The sequence below is a fragment of the Oryzias latipes genome, chromosome 4 (genome assembly GCF_053564925.1).
Source record: "Oryzias latipes strain Hd-rR chromosome 4, Olatipes_Hd-rR_3.1".
NCBI classification, from domain to species: domain Eukaryota; kingdom Metazoa; phylum Chordata; class Actinopteri; order Beloniformes; family Adrianichthyidae; genus Oryzias; species Oryzias latipes.
In genome coordinates, this window is record NC_136240.1 from 21,101,690 (window position 1) to 21,117,808 (window position 16,119).

Consider the following 16,119-nt stretch of genomic DNA (forward strand, 5'->3'; position numbering starts at 1 on the left):
GCCGGACGTGTGCAGGTTACTGCAGCTTTGACGGGATGCACAGGGTCGGTTGCTCCTTGGGGGGAAATTGGGGCAGTGAGTGTACAATGGGGTAAATGGAAGTGAAGTACATGTGAGGTACTACCTAGGGGGAGCAAGGGTCTGGGCCGGGGGCAGCACGGGGAGGATAAGCAGCTAGCAGGTGCCAATTGTCCTCCCCTGGCCTCCGCTGGGCTTTAACAGGGTCATATTTTGGGCCGACTGAAGCCTCACCCTCTTCCATCTGAAGGACACAAGATGCTGACAGTGAGCCCTGCTGACTAACCAAACAGCTTATCCATCAGCCATGAAGACTGCTGGTAGGTTGGACATTAACCCGGTAACCAAGAGTATAGCCCAACAACACAAAACAAACAAAGGCATCGTAGTCATTTAGACTTGTATTCAATCTATGATTGTTTGCTAAAACTAGAAAGCTGCTCGTGTGACCGGATCTGATAACTGAATTCCGTTCAAAGCTTGAACTTTGGATCAAGCCGTATTTCAGCTGAACAGAGGGAAAAAATAAAGATTGATTCCCATATTTGTGAACTTTGGAGCCATTACATTTTACGTATTACATTTTTGAATAATACTTCAAAATTTTAGGACTCAATACAAGCATAAACAACTCCAGCAGCACACTTGGATTGATTGGCCAGTGCTGATAATTTTGCAAAAGGAAAATCAATCAATAAAGCAGGCAAAATGATCTCCAGAAAAGTTTTGTTTATAGAAATGAGCATTTTCAATCTCCTTGGTGGTTGGTAAAACAAACAATCTACACAAACCCATGCAAGTTATAAGAATTAACTTGAACTTTCTTCCAATTGACCTTATTGTACATGTTTGGCTAACAAATATTGAGATCTATTTCTTCTTGGTCTCCTGATGCATATCAGAACATCACTAAAGTGAAATGATAGCGAATCACAGGTTTGCATGGGTTGATGAAGCATAGCCCTCATTTAAAAAAAAATAATTCCAAACTGGATGGGGAGGTAGGTAAAGGTACCTTTAAGACTATAAACAGTACAAACAATTAAGCAGAAGTTTAAAGCATTTGTGAGATTTCTTTAAATAATGTCGATAAGCAGCAGATTTAATATCACAAGGAATTAACCTTCTGCTACATGCTTTACAGCTACAGAGAAGGGAAACTATGACTAAGAGCCCTCTGGGCTGTTCTGTCAGTACCTCCATCTCTTCAAATAAGGTAGATAAAACCAAACACAATACAAGCTACTGAAATTAGTTCAGCAGCACAGCAGTAAAGAAAAAAAAACATTTTAAGTAAAAGGATTTCAAGAATCCAATTAAGGATACAGAAAGAATTGTGTGACACGGGTACAGAAAATGTGACATCTATGATCTTAATTGTTTTCAGATTTAAAACAGATGAGACCAGATTTGCCTACATTATTTAGCACAGAAAAACACACTTAGATGCCAGTTTTTTTTTTTTTATTTAACAGGCATTCATTTAACCCAATCCTTAAGCACATTGCATTTAAACTAGATTTTGTCTTGACCCTCCATATACTGCCTACAAAATTATCAAATGGAATTAAGATTTCTTTTAGAAAAGACAAAAAAAAACTGGCACCTTAATGGACTTTAAAGCCGTTCTAAATAAACAGATTATCATTTTTCCTGGTAGAGATTTAGATCTGTTGGTCATTCATTTTTTACATGCTATTAAATAGGTATATAAATAGGGTATGCGTGCATGGAAAAGCATTAACACATACTTCAAAAAATACTGAGCTTATAAGTGTTTGCAGATCAGAAGATGCAAAAAGAAAACCTGTAATTACTTAGTTCCAGAGAGCTATTTGACTGCGAACAGCTTTTTACTTAAAGAAAAAGTTTTCATTTTTTATTCTGAAATGGTCATCAAGACAGTGACGTGTCATGCTGCTGTTTAAGATGCTCACTCATGCAGAGACAGAACATCAATCGTCTTTGTCTGTCTACAGAAACTGTGCAGGTTTCCAAGGCAGAGGAAGCTTCCTCAACCAGTTTGAGGACTTTAGGCTGTTCAAAAGCACAGGGATGAACTCTGAGTACAGAGAAACTAATGGTTTGATGGCTGCACCATGCGTTGGTCTACGTTGTACCCCCAAAAAAAGTGAGTGGCATGCTAGACTGTGTGTACGCATTCGGAACAAAATTACTCGATAATGGTAAGTCTGACAAGCCAGCATAGCAGACCTATGCCTTTAAAATCAAGACTTCAAAGGGGACCGTTGCATCTCAGCACTGCCTTCAGATTCAAACCAGTGCAGGGCAGGACTGTATGAAGTCAGTGGGGGAGGCAGGGTTCACATCCTCAGGGCAGCCATTCATTCACTGATCCGTCCATTTGCTCATGCAATGAAATACTATGATGTGAAGATGAGTAGGGTCAAAGAACACATATGGGCTACAATAGTGCCAAACATGCAGCAACAAAAGAGCTCAACATAACATTCTTCTGCATGGGTTCCAACCCCACAAGGCACCAAACCCATCTTCAGCTGTCCCACCTCGACCACAGAGAATGCTGATTGGCTTGTCTAGAGCATGCAGACAAGACGTAAAACCCGGGGCCCGACTCCCAAGCTAACAGCATACTAAGCTGATGAGCTGCTAGTGTAGGAAACAGCCTGAGGGAGGGATATGAAGAATAGTTGAATGAAAATAAACAGGAGTACCTATTTCATAAACCAATTCTGTCATAACTAAGACTGGGTAACAATGGAAAAATACAGATTCAATTTTGATTCCCAATTTCTATTCGGTTAGAGTAAATATCTACTTGCAAAATTTAAGTTCAAACCAATTTGCTAGGTTTTGAATAACACTTTTCATCTAACTAGTGATATCAACTGAACAAAAGTGGAAGTTTCATCAACTAGATCTTAAATTCTTACATTAAAAACTCACTGAAAAGGGTATTTGCCTGCATTAAAAAACAACCCCTTTCACTAACTGCAAAGTGTTTAACTGACTTAATGTAATTCAAAAGTATGATTTCAGATAGGAATTTAGATAAATATTGCATGGAGCAAGTTAGAATGTGTATTTTACCTCAGCAAGGTAAAATATAGAACTATTTCTGTTAAATAAAGCACTCCTGTAGTTAATTTTCCCCCTCTTTTTATCTTAATTTTAAACAATGAATGTTAATGCCAGGGCTGAATCGATGGCAGATCCTCTACCTAATTTTGCCCAGCTGGCTCTTGGCTCTGGACAACGGCTGCAGAGCGATGAAGTCATCACCTATCACCACTCGGTTGGAATACATCTACACCAGGAGAAGACAGACGAAGGGTTAAACGAAGAACACACAGATAGGTTAGAATACTAGCTCTCAGTCACACATGTCTGAGGCTGACAACCCAACATACCAAAAGAGAGACACGACAGGACAAAGGTTAGAGCAGAAACAACAATCACCACACAGGATAAGGAAAAGCTCATTTCTCCAGTGATGCAGGAAAAGAATATCCAGAAAAAGAGGACCATATCTGATGCATAAACCATTCTCAGCACAATGAATCAATACTGTAACAGAGCTGGTCATTATGACAGTGATGTTCCTTCTGCTCTCATCTGTTATCAGGGAGCAGTCATGTGGTGATAATACGAACACCATGACGTCCCTGTTAAAAGTGGGTTACTCATCACCACTGACGCTGAAAAAATGTGAATCCACACGCAAAAACCTTTTTTTGACTCAATACAGGATTGTAGTGAACATGGATTGAGCAAACATCTATTTCTATGCTTTAAAGCAGCTCAGAAAAAAACAAAATATTTAACTAATGGAAAGCCTTTTGCTCCAGCAATTTATTTATTACTTTTAATTCAATTTTAGCTTGAGTCTAGGCCTGAAAAGCTTCAGAATGCCTCTAAATCTATGCAAAATACTTTATCTTGTCACCCTCTGGCTTTGGTAAGGGACTAACTGACAGTCAACCTACTCCAATAATTAAAAACAAGGTCATTTATCAAACCTTTCACTATCAATGGATGTTTCAGTATTTTCTGTTCAGTATTTTATTTCCATTTCAAACTCTTTCAAGTTGTTTTTCTCATTACACACATTTTACTCTTCAAAACATGCTTATCTTTGAGAAAAAGAAACAAAAAAGTACAGACCTGTTAAATAATTCTTCTTTTAACAACCAAAACCAACAAGAAACAAAATATTAGCAGAGAAGATACAAATAAAGTTGACAAGCAAGTCAATTGTTTGGCTATTGATACATTACTATGAGATATATAATAACATTAAGAAATTGTTTGTCGAAGATTTTTAAAGTCAACTTAAAGTGCAGTAAATACAGGATTGGAATAATAACTTCCTAATCAAATAATATTCTTATCTCAAAATCAAGTATCAGAACTGTACCTGGCTCTTCTGGGTGCTGGTGGGCTGCAGATGTCTGTAGAGGACCTTCTTAAACACATCAGGAGACAGGCAAATGATGACGATGATGATGATGGCAAACCACGCTGAACCGCTGGATAGAAGCTGCACAAAAACAAAGTACATATCCTGGGTGTGCAGGAACGGCCTGCAAAGAGCAAAAACAAATAGTTGTTACACTATTCACAACAGGAAACACAACATTTCAACAGTGAAAACAATTATCCGGTTTATCTTGAAATGATACCAACTTTTGTTAATGTCTTTGAAAAAAAACACACACAAAGCATAAAAAACATAAAGGAAATAACAAGCCAGACAATCGGGCTCACTTTTGTCCCATTCACACTAAATTAAGGTTTTGCTGGTAGTTAACATGGTGCTCTCAGGACAACTTTATCGTTCCCTGGCAGCAGAGTTTAATGACTGGTTTCCTTGTCAGGGGGCAAATTATAATTATGGCCTAATATTGCACGAGTGGCTCCTGAAATGTGTGGTAAAGAGGTTACGATTGATTTTCTCGCCCAGACATCCCAGAGGCTAAACGCAAACGGGTCTAAAACAGATATTTTCCAAATGTGACAGCATAATATTAGCAGTTAAATCCAAAATCCCAGCAAAACGAAAAGAAATATTGCAAATTAATATTGTATACATACTTTAGAAAATAAGTTTTAAAATAAAACTGTGAGGAAGGTAAATTGAAGGGCTGTTATTAGAGCTGCTTATGGCGCCTGTGTTGTTTTACAGAAATACTACAATACTTCCTATATACCCCATACAACATATATATATTTATTTAAAAGATTGTTCTAGAAACTCTTGAGTATGTGTTTATTATTTGCAAAGAATTCTTTCTAAGCCCTGTATTATAAGGCAATAACAAATGTGACAGTGTAATACTTCTGAGGGGACAATTTCAAAACCAGATAAATGGTTGAGATCCCAAAATAATATTAAAAACAAAAATCGTGTACTCTTACCAGATAATGCCTCCATAGAATAAAGAGAAGATGAAATAGAATGCAATAGAGCCCCAGGTCACAAAATGGTGCATCCAGGTCCAAAAATGAGTCTCTAATGCAATCTGCCAAAAAATGAACGAAAAAGAGGAGAAGACAGCAAAGTTACAGTCACCAGTGAAGACACACTGATGAATTACAGCTATTTGCTCCAAGAGGGATCATGACCTCTTAATCTAATAAACAATTTCTCAAGTGAACAGCTAATGATGACATTCTCTTCCCAGCATGTAGCATTTCTCTCCTTCTAATGTGAAAATGCAAGTGTTGCTGCGTAAACATGTTACTTTTTTTTTTTTAATTCATCGAAAATAGTAAGCCCTTAAACTGGAAATTTTGGAGGAAATTAAAGGTTTTTATTAATTTATTTTGATTAAAGAATATCTTCACTATCAAAACCATCTGCAATATTATGAACCCTGGAATTATTGTCTGTTAAAATACAGTGTAGCTTATAAAACCAGCAGGAATAAAATCCATACAAAAACTTTATCATAACCAGAATGTAGCAATATTACCTTTAATGTGACAGTAATCACCATCACTGTAAAAACAAGTGTTCCAAACGTCCAATTCCCAAACATCTACGAAAACAAGTACAGGGGTCATTAGCAATAACTGCAGCACACAGCATTTTTCATTCGATGAAAATAAACTATGAGTACTGAAAATAAGAAGCTTAATTTCATGCACAGATATGGTTAGTAGCAGTACAGCCAATATATATACATATATATATATACAGTGGGGCAGAAAAGTATTTAGTCAGCCACCAATTGGGCAAGTTCTCAGATTTCAAAAGATGACAGAGGCCTGTCATTTTCATCGTAGGTGTATCTCAACTATAAGAAACAAAATGAGAAAAAAAATCCAGAAAAATCACATTTTCTGTTTTTCAAGAATTTATTTGTAAATTATGGTGGAAAAAAGGATTTGGTCACCCACAAACAAGCAAGAAATCTGGCTCTCACAGACCTCTAACTTCTTATGTAAGAGGATAATCTGTCCTCCTCTCCTTACTCATATTAATGGCACCTGTTTGAACCTGTTACCTATACATAAAACGCCTGTCCACAACCTCAAACAGTCACACTGCAAACTCCACTATGGCCAAGACCAAAGAGCTGTCTAAGGTCACCAGAAACCAAAAGGTTGACCAGCAACCGGCTAGGAAGACTGGATCTGCAATAGATAAACAGCTTGGTGTAAAAAACCGTGGGAGAAATTATTAGAAAATGGAAGACATACAAAACCACTGATAATCTCCCTCCATCTGGGGCTCCCTGCAAGATCTCACCCCTGGGGTCAAAATGATCACAAGAACGGTGAGCAAAAATCCCTGAACCACACGGGGGACCTAGACGTGTCCCCCTGCTAAAGCCAGAACATGTGCAGGCCCGTCTAAGGTTTGCTAGAGAGCATTTGGAGGATCCAGAAGAGGATTGGGAGAATGTCCTATGGTCAAATGAAACCATAATAGAACTTTTTGGTAAGAATTTTACTCATCATGTTTGGAGAACAAAGAATGCTGAGTTGCATCCAAAGAACACCAAACCTACTGTAGAGCATGGGGGTGGAAACATCATGTGTTGGGGCTGTCCTGGGACCAGGACGACTAACCTGTGTAATGGCAATAATGAACGGGGCCATGTATTGTCAAGATTTTGACTGAAAACCTCCTTCCATCAGCAAAGGCATTGAAGGTGAAACATGGCTGGGTCATTCAGCATGAAAGATTATAAAATAAAATATTGAGTTAAACTTTTGTTCTTGACTAGATGCTTATTTTACACCATATTTACAGATACATCCTTGAAAAATGAGAAAATGTGATTTTCTGGAATTTTTTTTTTCATTTTGTCTCTCATAGTTGAGGTTTACCGATGATGACAATTACAGGCCGCTGTCATCTTATTTAAGTGGGAGGACTTGGACAATTGTGGGTCACAAAATACTTTTTTGCACCACTGTATATATGTTTTCTAAGGGAAATTCTGAACTCTGCTCTTTTGTCGACAGTGAGATTTGGTATACATTTTCTTAGTGCTGCCAAAAGGTTAAGAACAGAATTTTCATTTTAGCTCGTTAGAATTCCGTAGGATCCGGCTGGTATCACTGAAAATGCTGGCTTGACTCAATATCTGATTTAATTAGATTAAATCAAATATACATCTATTTTAAAGCTTTCCAATTGGTTACAAAAAACTACATTTAGGAAAGCAGCGACTTCATTTAACTTCAGTTAATAAGATTATAAACTGTTACATTAAAAACAAACAAAGTATGTTTTTGGCAAAAGGTCGAACGCAAAGGCTTTACTTTTCATCTCCAGAATACCATGCAGATGTACTATTAAAAATGCCCCATTTGATCTAAAAGAACCTATTTTCAAATGTTATTTTCAACTGGACATTTTCGGAAGTCACTATATTAACCTCCAAGGAGATACGCATTCAACTGTAGAGCAGACTCTTACCAGCTGCCTGTTAGCTCGCAAGATCTGAGGACATGCACAGCATGAAGGCAGAGGGAAAAAGGCGCAATTAAGAAAAGATGGAGGAAGGAAAAGACAACCAAGAGAGAAGAATCAAAGTAAGTGCATTTAAAAATGTTTGATTTTATACAGAAAAGAGGTAACAGCAAGAGGAAAAAAAGATTTATCAGTTAACTAAAATGATGAAAACAGAAGAGAAAGAGCAACATCTCAGAAAGACTCCACATGAATGTCAAGCAGTATTAAGAAACATCAAAAATGATTTTAAAAAAAAAAAAGCATTCCAACAACTACTATATATATATTCTTGTGAACTGCCAATTTTCAGTAGGTATAATAAAAATTTGTTTCAAAATGTGTTTTTTAATACAATTTTTTTTACTCTATGACACACACCTGCCCGTTGCCCATAAGAGTTGTGTCTTCTCCCATAAGTATGTAGGATCCAAAAAAGAAGATGAAGGCATGACAGAAGCCCAGCACAGTCCAGTACAAGAACGTCCGGAAAGACAGCAGGGAGTTCTTGCGGATATCTCTGTTAATGACAGTAAACATAACACTAGTCCAGACGTTGAGCTTCACTGAAATCCTTGATAAATGCCTTTCACAAAAGTTAACAAAAACAAAGTAAAAAAAATTAGCAAGCCTCGAGTTTGGATCTAAGCAGGTAAATATTTCAATACTTAGAAGCTAATCAATTTTGATACATGGAAGCAAATCAATCCCGGTACTACTTTACTACACCCCTGAACCTCCCCTTGTTCTTCTACAAGTCCTCTATCCTTTTTTTTTTTTTTTTAATTGGTCCCCTCTCTCAGGTCCTAATCTCCCAATCTATTTACCTCGACTATCTCCAAAACATCTAACATTAGATGACCTTCGGAAGCTTTGATTTCTGATTCTATCCATCCTCGTCACTCCCTAAAAAACTCAAGCCTCTTCTGCTCTCGAGGTGGTTCCATCTTTAAAAGACTGTTAACACTTGAAGTGTTGCTCAGAATGGTGGATGATGCATGCATGACCTTACCTGTACAGGCAGGGTTTACTCTGCAGTACGTGTGGGTGGACCAGCTGTTCAAACAGACTGTACACCAGGATGGGCAGCGAGGTGAAGCAGATGTTGTAGAGTGTCAGATAAACACTGTCATACAGAGTCTGGATGGGACAGAGGCAAAATTTCACTCAACAATAACCAATTAATAAAGGTAATGTCCCTGCCAGTGCGGATGAAATGCATGAAATAAGAGGAATGCTGGAGCCAGTCCATCGCAGGGCCACACAGACAGACAACCACACACTCACATCTACACTTAAGGGACAATTTAGTGACCAATTAATCTATGCAGCGTGCTTTGGCCTAAGGGAGGAAGCTACAGTGCCTGGAGAAAACCCACGTGTGCAACAAGGGAACATGCAAACTCCATGCAGAGAAGGTTCAGCTGGGATTTGAACCAGGGCCTTCTCTCAGCAGTATTTATAGGAACCATTTCAATAACATAAATGACACCACTTCAGATCTACTTAGCATAAACATTTTAGAAGGAAAGAAAATGTACTGAATATACTAGAGCAAAACATAAAATAAATTGGAAGGCAAAGGGACTTACTTGTTGTGAAAACAAACAGAAGAACTGGTATAAAAACTGCGGTGTAATAAAACAAACATTCTAAAAGAGACAGAGTGAAACAAAGACACATTTAGACAAACCCTCACATTAAGAACTGACAAAAATCCTGATGTTAATCAAAATCCCTGAACTGCCACCGGATCTTACCTTATAGAAAAAGTACTGTACAAGGGTAGCAATTCGAATGTAGTAGAAGTGACCGTGGACCAGCAGTAGTTTAGCCAGGAACTTAAACCTGGCAATTGCATAGTCACTGTTTCTCACGGCCTGACGACCTTCCTTTCCCATGATACCTGTACACATTTTCCACATAAACACAGAAAAATGTAAAAGGAGCCTGCAGAATACAAACTACATGTTTGATCGTACTGTCAGTGGGCATTTACCTATGCCGACGTGGGCTTCTTGTATCATACTGACATCATTAGCCCCATCCCCAATTGCTAAAGTGATGGGTTTTTCTGGGGAAGTCTTCAAAAGTCGCACAACCTAAACAGAACAGAGCGTTAAAGACATGTTAAATATTGTTGACACTAGGCCTGCACAATATACCGCAAATTTATCGTTATCGCGACATCAAGCTGTGCAATATGAATACCGCAAAAGATGGCGAAAATCGCAATAAGTGGTTACCTTAAATGTGCTAAAACAAACTCATGGCAGCTTGAAATATTGAACAAATGAAATAAATCCCTTTATGCATTTAACCAATCGGAAGGACCCGTTTACGTTGTTGATCAGTCAGATGAGCCCTTTTATGTTTGATGTTTGCCTCCCACGTCGACAAGGGTCACTTGGAGTATAATTTTTAAATTGTTGCAGTGAAATGGAAATGATGTTTTTGGTTGTTTTGCTATTTGTTTATACACCGCAAATTATATCGTTATCGCAATATTAATCAGCAATATCGCATATCGTGAGTTTTCTTCATGTCGTGCAGCCCTAGTTGACACCATGTTCAAAAAGACTCAAAGTCATTTCACAAGAGATATCACAATACAACAACACAACTCAATACTTTTTCAATGAAAATAGTGTTCTTTTATTATTTTTGACAATACATAAGAATAATTTGTGCAAGCCCTTATTGGAGAGACCTTTAACTGGGCTACACAAGTTGACTTCAGTTCAATGTGAGCTATTCTCTAGCTGTCCTGTTGTCTCTGGGAGGAACAGATAGATGCAGTCTGCATACTTGAGTGGAGTCAAAGGCTGGACATCCAGTTCCATCCCTTATAATTGAATTTAGCTGCAGCTAGACGTTTCAGTTGAATCTAGATGGAATTAGTTTTACATGTCATGAGATGTGTGCTGTAAGCATAAAAGGCAGCCTACTGCCTGGTGCAATTTCATTAAAATTTGCGGTATAAAATAACCAGTTTTGAGGAATAGAACCCTCTGCATCCCTTTCACTTCTTGTTTTTTTTAAGCAAAGGTTTCTTACATTTTTCATTAAAGAGCCATACTTTCTCAGAATGTTTCAAAAGGGAAAACCTCTTAGTTTTTGCAGCTTTTCCACTGATGCATGAATGATTAAAACATAAAAAGCTAAATAACTAAATGAATGAACCAATGCACGCTGCTTAAAACAATACAAGGAAATGACCTGTCTTGATAGACAGCAGCAATAACACCTTCATACATGGATGCCACCCATGGGTGACTTCTGCACAGCAGTAGGTTATTACCTTAGCTTTCTGCAACGGGGCCATACGGCAGCACAGCACAGCGGAGCAGTTCTTGCACACTTCCATAAACAGCTTCTCATGTTCCCTAAGAGCTAAAGACAGACTGGCCCCATCTACAACCAAGCCATGCTGAATGACGTGGTCCTCTTTGATCCTGCAAGCAAATAGAAAAAGATGACCATAAAGGAATATTTCATTTGAAAGGTTTAATTTTTGTTACAATAATAACATTAATTTAAAAAAAATTGTAAGTGTGCATGGGTTTTTTAATTAACTAAATAATGAAATATTGGCATTTTAAGTAGTGAATCAGTCACACGCACGCACACACACACACACGTCTACCTTCTGGCCAGTCTGCGGAGCTGCTCAGCACACTCATTGTCAGAGCGTTGTTGCAGAAGCTCCAAGATGTTCATGGTTCTATGAAAGTGGCCGCAAGACAGGCTGACGCTGACCGCCGTTTCATGTTTATCCCCAGTCAGCACCCAAACTTTGATTCCTGCCAGTCGCAAAGCCTCAATCGTCTCCTGGACTTTGTCTTGAAGCCTGATAATTCGGATGAGGGGATATATTAATGAATATGTTTGGATGAAAACACGGCGTTGGGGATTTGAGAGTGCAGAAGGTCATCTTAGGAGTGTCCTAATGTTTGCCCTTTTTTGACCACAGCCTGAAACACATTTTTGGACAGTTAACATGATCTGAAGTGATGATGCCCATCAGCACTGCGCTTGGAATACTCGGCTGAAAACAGAAATGTTAGTCATGCCTTCCATGCTTTGATTATGACCATGTGTGCCCTGGGAGAAGTTCATCTTTGACACAGAAACAGAGAAGCAAACAGGAGACAGCAAAACAATAAACCAAGTGTGAAAAGCTGTGGTCTGTGTAAGCAGATGGTGAGTGGATACTAACACATAGTAGCATTCATTGCCAGGAAGAGCTCATTGAGATGACGCGTGCATCTCCCTGCTGATTTTACATTGTTAGCTGGAGATTCACACTCATATAGCACAGCACACGTCTGTTTTGACATTGTTGCTCATTAATAAGTAAGGCTAAAATTATTTCTTTTAGTCGACTCAAAGAATAACATTTCACTTCAGAAACAAACATTACTTTAACCAGTAATAACTACCAATTTAATAACTCCCCGTCAATTATTAAAAAAAAGAGATGGAGGTTTAATTTCTCTAGTGACATTTCTTAAAAGATTAAGCACAGCACTATAAAGAAATCCCTTAGGATAGACAACACAACTGCAGTGGTCTTAGTTTGTCCTTTTAACTTTTGCTAATTACAAAAGAACCCAACCTGCATCTCAGGATACTTGGACTGTAATTAGTTTTAAATCCTTGGTCATAGCAGGAGAAAAAAAACATATTTTACTGATAAAAGCACAAGATTAAGGTTAAACATTTTTAAGCAGCTGATTCTCACACCAGTTATACACAACTTCGAGTTAAGACAGCAAGAACCTTTCAGAACATTTGTGTACCTTGGTTATGTCACTGAATAACAAAGCACTACTGCTAAACCAATGCCATCCTGAATGGCAAATGCAAATTAAATGTGCATTGTTTTTAAAAGAAAAGTTCTACTCAGAGTCTCCATACTTGTCTTCCACTGCTGTGGCTCCCAGAAGCTGCAGGTCTCTCTCGATGAAGTCGAAAGCCTCCTGTAGCTTCTCCTCTCTCTGCTGCAGTGCAGTGCGAGCAGCTGTCAGGCGCTTGTCCACATCCATGTACTCCTCTGGACTGAAGTGTCGACATGCAACCACAAGGGTCCGCAAACCTTTCTAGAATAAGATGAAAAATCAAACGGTTGTGATAAAAAACAGTTCAAGAAAATGTAATGTGAGACATATGTAACATGACTGTAACATCAGACAGTAAGTGTGGAGTACAGAAAATATGATAAGATGGTAAAAGTGAACGAATAAACCCTAAGTCAGGTAACTGGAGTACAGAGACGAGAGCGTCTGAAAAGCACGTCAACGGACATTTTAACATCTGTTTGTCTGCCATTTTTGCATCTTCAGCAGAACATACAGATATTGTTACTGATTCACATGAACAAATCCAAGTCAATAATACAAAACTTTAACTGTTTTTTAGGACTCACTCACACTCTACTTTAACACAGCAAAAGAATTCTGCTTTAGCAGCAGCCTTTACTAGCAAGATATTAAAAAGCTTCTATAAAATTGCTAATCATGACTGGTACAAAACAGTTGCATCTAAGTTTATGATCTACCGTGTTGCTAATCTGGCACCCTTTGTGAAACAAGGCTTTTAGACAGAAACAACCCAAGGTAATGTTCCAATATCACAACTTTAAAGTAGTATTTTACTTTTACTGTCATTTTTCTGTTCATTATCTTCTGTCAAATTTTACTTTTTCACTATTTAGGAAGCACAGAAGGGAGCTTTTAAAGTAGATGGACGGAAATGTGTTTTGGGAACCTTGTTTTTCTGCTTAAAATCTCAATATTTAACTTCAGTATATCAATACTTGTAAACACACAAGGGATAGTGCCACGTTTTTATACAAGCTTTTCCTCACCTCAAACCATGGTGTTACATTTACATACATATAGACGATTGAGTGTTTCTCACCAGGGCAAACTCATCAACATGGAGTCTTGTTTTTTCAATCTCCCCACTAGTGGCAAAAGGCAAGATGGCTGACTCGGCACCCTTGGTGAAGAGGACTGTTCCTCCTCGGTAGGGAAAAAAAAGATACACTGAATACACTAAATACACAACTAAACTGTTCAATTCCACCTTCAAAGATTCAATCTGTAAATTTTCAAAAATGCTTTTAGGTGTTCTTCCTGGTTATTTGAATGAATAGATGTTCTCTGCTTATGCAGTTGAGTGATTTCCCAAGAATGTTCAACTCACTCTCTCTCTCTTTTTTTAACAATATATATTTTGCACAAAGACAGGGATTGCATATTAAGCTCCAAGTAGCTGATGTGGAAAAAGCAAATAGAAATGTATAATTGTTAATTTCTGTAATGGAAACTAATGCACGATTCTAGAAAAACAGTATAACCTCTCGAAAATATGACCATCAGCAGGAACTTTAAATGAAAATGTTATCGCAGTTTTTCTTTGGGGAATAGCTCTTTAATAGGCTTTTCTTCTTTGTGTTACTATGTGAGTGTTCTTTAGTAACCTCTAGTCCTTTGCTTCTACTGTCTGGGTTATAATATTTCCTATATTGATAATATCCCCTGCAGTAGAAAAAGAAGACAATATTACCTGAAGGAGTCTGTAATATGACACTCATCCTCCTGCGGTTGGCGTCAAACTCCAGCAGATGAAGTAGTTTATACCTGGGGATCCATAAAAAAAGCTGTTGACGCTTACAGAAGATTGTTATCTTCAAAATGTAATAATTGAAGCAGCAATTCAGTGACCATCTGTTGTTTTTGCAACAGTCAAGTTATAGAATCCTTTATGTGCTATAGCAATAAAACATCCCAAGTAAGGGTTAATGGCAGGCGAAGTGTGCATTATCAGAAATAAACGTACGCTGTGGAAGCCTGAACTGTCAGACGTGAGCGAAGTGTGTTCATATGTTTTCAAAAGCTGTTCTGGGGGTGACAATCCATTAGATGTCTATAATGAATGTAGATTTTTTTTATAAATGAAGAGCTATGGGTCTACATACTTCTCCAACTTGCCAAATGTATTGATTTCCATGGTCTCTCCCCTGCTTCCAGTGAAGGCAACTCCAATCCTGTAGAAAAGAGATCAAAAATTGTCAGGTTTTTTTCACCATGGTGACAATGCAAATTTGAGACAAGCCCCTTTGTTGTACTTCCTCTAACATGTTTGTTCCTTTAAAAACATTTAAATTCTCTTGGTGTCACAAAGACGTGCTGTTGATATATAGCCTTAATAAAAATCAAGCCAGAACCAAACGAGCAGAAAAAAGGAAGTTTATATAAGTTTAATAACAACATCCCAAACAGTCATGCAGTCTATTGAATTGGGCTAGTTTTCTAAAGTACTCCAGAAAGATTCCTATCAGAAATAACTAAATTTGAAAGTATAAGACACATTGTCTTTGTTTTAACTTAACACAAAATAAATCTGTTGCATTTTGTAAATACTTAAAAATGAACTGAAAGTTTAAACTAAAACAACCATTAAAACCAGGATGAATAATAAGACTGCTATAATAAACAAAACGTTCTTGGGGTTGGGCTAATAAGTCATGAACAGTTTGTTTACCTGTGATAATTGGGATATGCTTATTTAAACAACTACTAATAAATTATGCACCTTACGTAAAATGGCTATTGCAAATGCTAAACTGAACTGTTGATTAAATGAGACAGCAGGAGCTGAATATTAGATTTTATTGTACAGTATTCCCCACATGTGGGTAAAACAACACATATGTCATTTTCCCATCATTGTACCGTAATTGCAAACTCAAATTTATGCCAGCTATTGGATTTCATCTTAGGAAATCTCAAATTATGTTAGACTTATTAATTACTGCTTATGTTTTAGATTTTTTCAACAGCCCTGAAATGGAATTCAGTACTATGTGTGCTTATTTTTAAGTAATAAATAGATTCATTTGGATATTTACATGCTTTTATTATGTTTTAACAGTGAGTATTGTTATTAAATGTTCAGAAAATCTACATGACAACATATCATGTGACAAGACACTGAAATCTTATGTGGCCTCATTATTAAAGTTTTGAGTATATTCAGGTCCTGTGAATACATTCATTCATTCATCATCTTCAGTTTGTCCCTTTCGGGGTCACGGGGCTTCTGGAGCCTATCCCAGCCACTTATGGGCGAAGGCAGGGGACATC

At 37.6% G+C, this 16,119-nt stretch overlaps 1 protein-coding gene across 21 annotated transcripts in view; it reads right to left on the minus strand.

The window, feature by feature from the left end:
- atp11b (ATPase phospholipid transporting 11B) overlaps window positions 1–16,119 on the minus strand; it is a 46,201-nt gene that overhangs the window by 12,151 nt on the left and 17,931 nt on the right. For 4 of the 21 annotated variants that reach the window (XM_078946071.1, XM_011474188.4, XM_078946070.1 and 1 more), the window contains exons 15-28: window positions 14,952–15,020; window positions 14,540–14,613; window positions 13,889–13,992; window positions 12,887–13,068; window positions 11,613–11,816; window positions 11,268–11,421; window positions 9,966–10,068; window positions 9,727–9,872; window positions 9,559–9,618; window positions 8,979–9,106; window positions 8,348–8,486; window positions 5,976–6,041; window positions 5,419–5,522; window positions 4,418–4,583 (exon numbers count right to left, since the gene is read on the minus strand). In XM_078946071.1, coding sequence (XP_078802197.1) covers window positions 4,418–4,583; window positions 5,419–5,522; window positions 5,976–6,041; window positions 8,348–8,486; window positions 8,979–9,106; window positions 9,559–9,618; window positions 9,727–9,872; window positions 9,966–10,068; window positions 11,268–11,421; window positions 11,613–11,816; window positions 12,887–13,068; window positions 13,889–13,992; window positions 14,540–14,613; window positions 14,952–15,020 — 1,699 coding nt within the window. Of the gene's footprint in view, window positions 1–124; window positions 263–3,221; window positions 3,308–4,417; window positions 4,584–5,418; window positions 5,523–5,975; window positions 6,042–7,933; window positions 7,958–8,347; window positions 8,487–8,978; window positions 9,107–9,558; window positions 9,619–9,726; window positions 9,873–9,965; window positions 10,069–11,267; window positions 11,422–11,612; window positions 11,817–12,886; window positions 13,069–13,888; window positions 13,993–14,539; window positions 14,614–14,951; window positions 15,021–16,119 lie in introns of all 21 variants that reach the window. The other 17 variants (XR_013655565.1, XR_013655564.1, XR_013655562.1 and 14 more) reach the window with 8 other exon arrangements.